Genomic DNA, 10,132 nt, shown 5'->3' with positions numbered 1-10,132 from the left:
GGAGGGAGGGAGGGAGGGAGGGAGGGAAGGAAGGAAGGAGGGAAGGAGGGAGGGAGGGAGGGAAGGAGGGAGGGAGGGAGGGAGGGAGGGAGGGAGGGATGAGAGAGAGAGAGAGAGAGAGAGAATCTGAGCCAGAGTTATGAGCAGAAGTCAAATTATACAAGGAAAATGCCTCTAAGTACACACAGAGTGTCTTTCCCATACCCTTGAGGATATTGGCACATTTGGAATGAAGGACTGAGCTTCCTTCATGACAGATGGCAGGCACCCCACACAGGCCTTGGACCATCCCCTCCAGAGGCGTAGCTCCAAGGGGGCTGAGGGGCATGATGCACCAGGCACGCATCCCTGTGAAAGTGTGGTGAGGGCATGGCAGGGGGCATTCCGGGGTGAGACGGGAGCATTCTGGGGTGGGACGGGGTGGAAGATGCACCGGTGCTTTTCCTCCTTGCTACTCCTCTGATCCCCTTTTTTGGGAAATTAAGCCCCGCCCCACCTCTCCCTTGCCAACATTCTGAATTCTCCAAAATATCAAATTTTAAACCTTACAGTCATATTCCCATATCATCACCAAAACCCATGTAGGCACCCCAGGGTTTCCCAAACTTCTGACCATGAAAACAGTTGGTTCAAACCAGAGGAACGCTCAGCAGCCGAAAAGATCTGCTGGTAAATCTCCGAGGGGCAGAGCGAGCCATTTCCAAGTTTCAGCTAAAGTCTGCTTTCTGAGCATCATTCTAAATGCGAGGGAACAGTGACTCATGCAGAGAAGCGACGAGGAGGCTCCATTGGAAGCAGCCAATTCTGCCTTGTCTCTGCAAAATTCGTGGTTGGATTGTGGAATTCCATAATCCAATCACATGCTTTGCAGAGATGAAGCAGAATTAGCTGCTCCCGATTGAGCCTGCTCATCGCCTCTCTGCATGAGTCGCTGCCAGAGCAGACACCCAGCCAGGGGTCTTCCCAAAGGGACCATCCCCGCAACCATGAATTTGAGGGCCCAAAGGTAAGGCCTCCATTACCCTTATATTTTCAGTTGCTTACCACTCCTTCGGGATCCACCAGAAGTAAATGTTTGGGTTGCCCATTGTGCATGCCGGTCAGGACATATTGGCCAGGGTTGGTGATGCTATCTCTCACAAGGAAGTCCCCGTCCATCTGCAGCAACTTCTCTGCATCGCGCCGGCTCATCTTGCCATGATACCAAGGTTCTTGCTTCAGCTGATCTTCTGTGGGGGCAATCGGGGCCTTCCGGGTCGGAGGGCTGGGCCACTGGTCTTCGATCGGGGGGCTGCCGCCTGCCCCGCAAGCCGACATGGACTCGTGAAGCTTTAAGGCATCTTCAAAAGGCCCTGAGGAAGATAGAAATGGAGTGTGCTCAGGTGTGGTCATAACTTTTCCCAGGCAACCCTGTTCAGCTCTGGGCATGTGCAAAGGACATCCTACCAACACAGAGTTCAATGAGATTTTGGGCTGTATCAATAGGAGTATAGTGTCAAGATCGAGGGATGTAATTGTACCTCTCTATCCTGCATTAGTTAGACCTCACCTGGAATATTGTGTACAGTTCTGGGCACCGCAGTTCAGGAAGGATATTGACCGGCTGGAGCGGGTCCAGAGGAGGGCAACCAAAATGGTAAAGGGTCTGGAGTCCATGCCCTACGAAGAGAGGCTTCGGGAGCTGGGGATGTTAAGTCTGGAGAAGCGTAGGTTAAGGGGTGACATGATAACCATAGTTAAATATTTGAAGGGATGTCATGTCGAAGAGGGAGCAAGCTTGTTTTCTGCTGCCTCAGAGACTAGGACACGGAGTCATGGATTCAAGGTGCAGGAATGGAGATTCCACCTAAACATTAGGAAGAACTTCCTGACCCTCAGGGCTGTTCGACTGTGGAATTCACTGCCTCGGAGAGTGGCGGAGTCTCCTTCTTTGGAGGTTTTTAAACAAAGGCTGGATCAGCATATGTCGGGAGTTTGGAATATGCTGCCACAGGAGGTGGTGATGGCCACTAACCTGGATAGCTTTAAAAGGGGCTTGGACAGATTTATGGAGGAGAAGTCGATTTATGGCTACCAATCTTGAACTTTTTGATCTGAGATTGCAAATGCCTTAACAGACCAGGTGATCGGGAGCAACAGCCACAGAAGGCCGTTCCTTTCACATCCTGCATGTGAGCTCCCAAGGGCACCTGGTGGGCCACTGCGAGTAGCAGAGAGCTGGACTAGATGGACTCTGGTCTGATCCAGCTGGCTTGTTCTTATGTTCTTATGTTCTTATGTTCTTATGAGTGCTTTGATAGTATGTTCCTGCATTGCAGGGGGTTGGACTTGATGGCCCTTGGGGGTCTCTTCCAACTCTATGATTCTATGATTCCCTGCCTGCCGATACCTGATGCCCTTTACAGCAGAGACCCATAGCGAACAGTGACAGGAGACCTGATGCATAAAATGCAGATCTATTCAAGTGTGTTGAGTCGCCTGCAGGTATAGAACATGGTCTTCCTTGGTACAGAATTTGGGCAACTGAGCCCAACTTCACCATCTGCCTCCCCCAGATTCACGCTCAAACCTTAACCCCAAAAAGATCTTTAAAAATCTCTCCCCACTCGCTAATGGCTTGTTTTTTGCACCCTTATGTAATGCACCCTGGAGTGGGCAGATGATATTAATAAAATTATTATTCAACTTTGCAAGGTGGGAGTAGTGTTCTGTTTTGTGCTCCCAACACTTGTGTGTGTTTTTTTTAAACTTTGAAATTAGAGCTGGAGCCCGTCCGAGCTCTGTCTGTGTCTTACTCATATCAAAGAGGTCTTTTGTGGGACTTTCTTCAGGGCCTCGGTGTTCCCCGGCATCTGCTTCGCCGTTCTGCAGATTCTGGGTGTTCACATACATGTGCTCTTCGTAGTCGCGGGAACACAGCGGCCTCCCGTCCGCTTGCAAGTAGCCATCGCAGCTCTGACCTAGAAGACACAGCCACAATGATGTTATGCAGCTCACCCCACCCCAAACCACATCTCTGCAGCATAGAGTACATTGGAAGAACTAACGGGACATCAGGGCCTAGAGCAGTGGTGGCGAACCTTTTCGAGACCGAGTGCCCAAATTGCAACCCAAAACCCACTTATTTATCGCAAAGTGCCAACACGGCAATTTAACCTGAATATTGAGGATTTAGTTTAGAAAAAACGGTTGGCTCCGAGGCGTGCATTACTTGGGAGTAAGCTTGCTGGTAGTCGGTGGCCTTGCTTTGAAGCAACCGTGCAACTCTTCCAACAGGTGAATCACGACCCTAGGAGGATTTAGTCAGAAGTCCCATTGCCAGCAACCGAGCTTACTTCCAGGTAAAGGATCGCGCTTCTTCGCATGAAAATCAGTGGGGTTTAACAGCACTTAACAGGGTTACCTATACTGCTTCCCCAAAACTAGGTCTTAATCGAGCCCAGCAGCCCAGGCCAGCCTAGATGTGTGTGGGGGGGTGACTCTGCGTGTGCCCACAGAGAGGGCTCTGAGTGCCACCTCTGGCACCCATGCCAGAGGTTCTCCACCACTGGCCTAGAGCAGGAGTCTGCAACCTGTGGGTCTCCAGATGTACATGGACTACAAATCCCAATTGGCCATGCTGGCAGGGGCTGATGGGATTTGTAGTCCATGAACATCTGGAGAGCCACAGGTTGCAGACCACTGGCCTAGCAGCAGTGGCATAGGAGGTTAAGAGTTCGTGTATCTGATCTGGAGGAACCGGGTTTGATTCCCAGCTCTGCCGCCTGAGCTGTGGAGGCTTATCTGGGGAATTCAGATTAGCCTGTACACTCCCACACACGCCAGCTGGGTGACCTTGGGCTAGTCACAGCTTCTCGGAGCTCTCTCAGCCCAACCCACCTCACAGCGTGTTTGTTGTGAGGGGGGAAGGGCAAGGAGATTGTCAGCCCCTTTGAGTCTCCTGCAGGAGAGAAAGGGGGGGGGATATAAATCCAAACTCTTCTTCCTCTTCTCTTGAGGGACTGTGGAAACCCGGTCTTGAACCCGCACTCAGCTCACCGACGCCATCTTTCAGCCTAACCTGCCTCAAATGGCTGACATAAGGATAAAAAATCATGGGGATTTTTAAACCTCAGAGTGGCTTTTAACAGCACGCCCTAAAACTATGTGCTGAAATCCAATTTGGCAACCAACCTGAAACACTAAAAATAGATGTCAAAACAGCAGCCCCCAACAGCTAATATGTAAACACAGAAGCCTTAATTAAAAACAAGTCAGTTCCACGCAGAACAAAATTAAAATACTGGCAAGCTGGAACGGGTCAAAAGGAGGACGACTAAAATGGAGGAAGGTCTGGATTCCAACCCCCATGAAGAGCAGCTTAGGGAACGAGGTGTGTTTAGTCTGGAGAAGAGAAGGTTAAGGGGCGATAGAATAGCCACGTTTAAATATTTGAAGGGATGACATATTGAAGATTGAAAGAGCTTGTTTTCTGCTGCTTCATAGACTAGGACAAGATGAAGAGTTGGGTTTATATCCCCCCTTTCTCTCTTGCAAGGAGACTCAAAGGGGCTGACAATCTCCTTGCCCTTCCCCCCCCCCAACAAACACCCTGTGAGGTAGGTGGGGCTGAGAGAGCTCAGAAGAACTGTGACTAGCCCAAGGTCACCCAGCTGGCGTGTGTGGGAGTGCACAGGCTAATCTGAATTCCCCAGGTAAGCCTCCATACCTCAAGCGGCAGAGCAGGGAATCAAACCCGGTTCCTCCAGATTAGAGTGCACCTGCTCTTAACCGCTACGCCACTGCTACAAGGAGTAATGGATTCAAGGTACAGGAAAAGAGAGTCCACCTAAACATTAGGAAGAACTACCTGGTGGTAAGGGCTGTTCGACAGTGGAATATCCTGTCTCTCAGAGGGTGGTGGAGTCTCCTTCTTTGGAGATTTTTAAACAGAGGTTGGATGGCCACCTGTCTAGAATATTTGTGTATTTCTGCAGGGCAGGAGATTGGACTAGATGGCCCTTGTGGTCTCTTCCAACTGTATGATTCTATAAAAAACCTTCAGGGGAGGGGCGAAGTTATTCAGAGAGCTCAGTTTAGAAGTGGCGCAGTGGTTAAGAGCAGCTGCATTCTAATCCGGAGGAACCGGGTTTGATTCCCCGCTCTGCCGCTTGAGCTGTGGAGGCTTATCTGGGGAATTCAGATTAGCCTGTGCACCCCCACATATGCCAGCTGGGTGACCTTGGGCTAGTTACAGCTTCTCGGAGCTCTCTCAGCCCCACCCACCTCACAGCGTGTTTGTTGTGAGGGGGGAAGGGCAAGGAGATTGTCAGCCCCTTTGAGTCTCCTGCAGGAGAGAAAGGGGGGATATAAATCCAAACTCTTCTTATTATTTGTCTAAACTGAGGACCTCAGATTCTCCCTTTAAATCCATGCCGAAGGGGGTGGATTTAAAGGGAGAATCTGGGGAAATTTGGGGGGTGCCAGCTGTCAGGGGTGCAATTGTTAAGCTAGCAGCGCCAAACTTTTAGGGGATATTTAGGAGACTCTCCTAATGATGCCACCCAGGTTTGGTGAAGTTTGGTTCAGAGGGTCCAAAGTTATGGACCCTCAAAAGTGTAGCCCCATCTCCTATTACCTTCCATTGGAAACAATGGGGGATGGGGCACCCCCTTTGGAAGTCCATAGCTTTGGACCCCCTGGATCAAACTTCACAAAACCTGGGTGGTATCAGTAAGAGACTCTCCTGATGGTACCTGCCAGGTTTAGTGAAGTTTGGTTCAGGGGGTCCAAAGTTATGGACCCTCAAATGTGTAGCCCCCATCTTCTATTAGTTCCCATTGGAAACAATGGAGGATGGGGCACCCCCTTTGGAAGTCCATAACTTTGGACCCCCTGAACCAAACCTCACCAAACCTGGGTAATATCATTAGGAGATTCCCCGAAACAATCCCTGAAAGTTTGGTGCTGCAAGCCTAAACAATGCGCTCCCTGAAGGCCAAAAACCGAAAAACACTAAAAATGTTTTAAAAACCCACAAACGGGTGGGCGGAGCTTCGGTCATGAATGCGGGGGTTGAACCTGAGGAAAAAAAAACCTTACCTACGTCCTTGCAAGAGGACCTCCCTGAAGCTCCGCCCCAGCCGGCAGAGCACCTTGTGCATGGCCACCCGTGCCACAGGTTCGCCATCACGGCTATAGACACATAAATTATTTATCCCCATAGACACATGAAACAGACACATGAAATAAGCATATGAGATGGGAAACCTCAAATTAGCTGTCATCAGGCAACTCCCCCGATAAACGTCATAATTACCCTGTGGCTCAGTGTCCCAGTGCAAGATGGAGTGGCTGCTGTGGTCTCTCCTGGCAGGACTTCCAACCTGCAGGACAGAAAATGCGGAAGTCAGGGCCGGTTCTGAAAGCAGGTTCACGCAACCTACATAGCTGCTCAGTCGCAGGATGGCTGTCTTTGGCTCAGAGATTAACAACTCCAGACTCCGTGAATAAGGTTTGAGTTTTCATCCCCACGCAAAGTTAGTTAGAGATCTTGATGGGTGGGTGTGTGGGGGAGGTACGGCGACCTGGCATAGCCTGAGTTGGTCAGATCTCAGAAGGTAAGCAGGTTCGGTACTCGGAAAGGAGATCGCCAAAGAAGAGTCTTGCTTAAGAACATAAGAAAGAGCCTGCTGGATCAGACCAGAGTCCACCTAGTCCAGCACTCTGCTACTCGCAGTGGCCCACCAGATGCCTTTGAGAGCTCACCTGCAGGATGTGAAAGCAATGGCCTTCTGCTGCTGCTGCTCCCGAGCACCTGGTCTGCTCAGGCCTTTGCAATCTGAGATCAAGGAGGATCAAGATTGGTAGCCAGAGATCGACTTCTCCTCCATAAATCTGTCCAAGCCCCTTTTAAAGTCGTCCAGGTTAGTGGCCATCACCACCTCCTGTGGCAGCATATTCCAAAACACCAATCATGCGTTGCGTGAAAAAGTGTTTCCTTTTATTAGTCCTAATTCTTCCCCCCAGCATTTTCAATGTCTGCCCCCTGGTTCTAGTATTGTGAGAAAGAGAGAAAAATGTCTCTCTGTTGACATTTTCTATCCCATGCATAATTTTATAGACTTCAGTCATATCCCCCCTCAGACGTCTCCTCGCCAAACTAAAGAGTCCCAAACGCTGCAGCCTCTCCTCATAAGGAAGGTGCTCCAATCCTTCAATCATCTTCGTTGCCCTTCTCTGCCCTTTTTCTATCTCTTCGATATCCTTCTTTGCTTCTCACTTGTCTTGAACGCCCCTTGCTGGCGTTGCCGTAAGCCCTCTGCGACTTGAGCTGGCATTCTTAGTCAGGAACAGGCAATGCGAGAACTAACGCCCGGATCTCAAGCAACCGCTTATACAGGGCATCAGACAGGCTCCCGCCAAAAGAATATAAACAAGGCGGGTTTTCACACAGAGTTTCACACAGGCAAGCAAGCAAGTAAAAGATAACCAAAACAGTAAAATTCCCCTTCCCGGGCGTTAAGCCAAAACCTCCGGCGAGAACCTCTCCAAGGTCGAACTGCAACCTTACACTGGGTGACCTTGGGCCCGTCACAATTCTTCTGAGCTCTCTCAGCCCCACCTACCTGACAGGGTGCTTGTTGTGAGTGTGGGGAAGGGAGAGGAGTTTGTCAGCCCCTTTGAGTCTCCTTACAGGAGAGAAAGGGGGGATATAAATTCAACTTTTCTTCTTCTCTTAAAGGTGTGCACTGATTGCAAAATCGTACACCACCATGAGCACCTGCTTGGATAGAAAGGGGGCCAAGATGCTCAAATAAGTCAAACTGGGCCCTGTTGTCATGACTCCTGAATTTCTTGAAGGGAAAGGCGTTTGTAAGCCACCTTGAGACTCCTTACAAGAGAGAAAGGTGGCGTGTAAAAGTCCAAACTCTTCTTCATCTTCTCCTCCTCTCGTCCTTCTTATCCTGTGAGATAGGCTAGGCTGCAAGTATACAACTAGCCCTCTGGTAAGCTTCCATGGCAGAGCCGAGAGCCGAAACGGGCTCTCCCAGATCCTAGTCCAACACTCTAACCACTACACCACACAGCACTACCAGTGAGATGCTGCGATCCTCTGCGAATTAACCGTTATGACTAATGGGCCTGGCCTGCAGCAACTCTGCCGAAGATCTCATGGTTAATTTAGTTAAATTTAATTGATTTGGGAACTGCTTCATTTTTAATGCATCTTTCTTGTACTAATGACCTTTTCTTCAAAAGAGGGCTAATGCAGATAAATGAACTGAGTGAATGGGTTATAAAGGCGGTCTGTCGCCTACAGTTCCTTTGTTGGTTTTGCCTGCTTAGATGACCACCCTGCAGTGGCCAAGAAACTTCCGTGGGTAAGACAGAAACTGAAGTGCCCCAGAGCCCTTGATCTTGCCAGAGCGGGCAACTTTCTGACCATTGGTTTGACTGCGGATCTCCTAGAACGGGTGAACAGTCAGTGGTTGATGTCAGATGTCAGGTTGATGTCAGTGCCCTTTGGGGGTGGATGGTTCATTAAATCTAATGAATAATAATAGAGGAGGAGGAGGGGGAGGAGGAGGAGAAGGAGAAGGAGAAGGAGAAGGAGAAGGAGAAGGAGGAGCAGGAGCAGGAGGAGCAGGAGGAGAAGGAGAAGGAGGAGCAGGAGCAGGAGAAGCAGGAAAAGGAGCAGGAGCAGGAGCAGGAGCAGGAGGAGCAGGAGGAGCAGGAGGAGCAGGAGCAGGAGGAGAAGGAGGAGAAGGAGAAGAAGGAGCAGGAGGAGGAGGAGGAGCAGAAGGAGCAGGAGGAGGAGAAGGAGGAGGAGGAGCAGCAGGAGGAGCAGGAGCAGGAGCAGCAGGAGCAGGAGGAGGAGCAGGAGGAGCAGGAGGAGCAGGAGGAGGAGAAGGAGCAGTAGGAACAGGAGCAGGAGCAGGAGGAGAAGGAGGAGCAGGAGCAGGAGCAGGAGGAGCAGGAGCAGGAGCAGAAGGAGGAAGAGCAGGAGGAGCAGGAGGAGCAGGAGGAGCAGGAGGTGGTGGTGGTGGTTTCCCAGGACAGCCAAGTATGTAAGCAGGTCCTAGGTCTTGTTTGCTCCAGATCTTTCGTTCAAATGGACGTTGGGACGTGATGCTCACCACTTAACTCGCAATGCATGCAGTCCCTGTTTGGAGCAGAATCATCACATGAAGGCCAGGAGGCTGAAGCCCCCACATACCTCCTTCTCCTGATCCTACACGGCCCCAGGAAGACACAGTTTGTCCCACTGGGAGCCTATATTTTTAAGCTATATGCTTGTCAGCTGCCTTCACACAGCTTCACACAGCTGCCTTCACACAGCTGCTTTTGAGCTATTTGCTTATCAGCTGCCTTCACACAACTGCTGTTACACCAGTCAAAATATCTTAAACAAACATTGCCTTCTTAGAGGTTAATTGCTGATAAATCTTCTTCTCTGGTTCTTGGCTTAAAAGCAAAAGTAAGTCAATAACAACGGGGGGGGGGGGTGTCTTGAAATCAAAGTCATCTAAGCCAGGGAAGAGACCAATTTTTAATAATTAAGAAGCATAAAAAGGCATCCTGACTTGTAAAAATAGACTACAGGAGAGAGGAGCTCATTTCTGTCGCTGCCTGGCCATCAGTGGCGTAGCGCCAAGGGGATAGGGGGTGCGATGGACTGGGCACGTGGCGGTGCAGGGGCGTGGCGGGGGCATTCCAGGGCAGGGACAGGTAGGGGCGTGGCAGGGGCGTACAGCACACACCACACGCATGCCCCGGACGCAGTTTCCCCACACTCCGGCCCTGCTGACCAGTGCCCTTTTGGTCAGATTCTGGTAGCCTTTGAGTGGGTTATATGCAGTCTCCCCAGTGTGGCTCCTGGGAGAAATTCCATGTTAGAAAAATGGCAGTCCTCTCTCCCTAGACGCCACAATCCCAATCCAAATGGGGCTTGCACACACCCAAGGTTTAATTTAAAGTCCAAACAGGAACTCCCAGAGCCCATCTGAACCAAACAACTAGGGCAGAGGATAGGACAGTGGTGGCGAACCTTTGGCACTCCAGATGTTATGGACTACAATTCCTATCAGCCCCTGCCAGCATGGCCAATTGGCCATCCTGGCAGGGGCTGATGGGAATTGTAGTCCATAAC

The 10,132-nt window shown here is 50.5% G+C and overlaps 1 protein-coding gene across 1 annotated transcript; it reads right to left on the bottom strand.

The window, feature by feature from the left end:
* Window positions 1-1,032: 1,032 nt before the first annotated feature.
* LOC125424972 (SHC-transforming protein 2-like) lies at window positions 1,033-9,858 on the bottom strand (the record flags this gene model as incomplete). The annotated part of the gene is made up of 6 exons (XM_048482414.1): window positions 1,033-1,352; window positions 2,796-2,960; window positions 6,299-6,452; window positions 8,337-8,447; window positions 9,200-9,214; window positions 9,735-9,858. Coding segments are annotated over 6 exons (889 nt in total), but the record flags the coding sequence as incomplete, so codon positions are not given.
* Between the last annotated feature and the right edge of the window lie 274 nt (window positions 9,859-10,132).

Source organism: Sphaerodactylus townsendi, unplaced genomic scaffold (assembly GCF_021028975.2).
Source record: "Sphaerodactylus townsendi isolate TG3544 unplaced genomic scaffold, MPM_Stown_v2.3 scaffold_1644, whole genome shotgun sequence".
NCBI lineage: Eukaryota > Metazoa > Chordata > Lepidosauria > Squamata > Sphaerodactylidae > Sphaerodactylus > Sphaerodactylus townsendi.
This window is presented reverse-complemented; position numbering and strand designations above follow the sequence as displayed.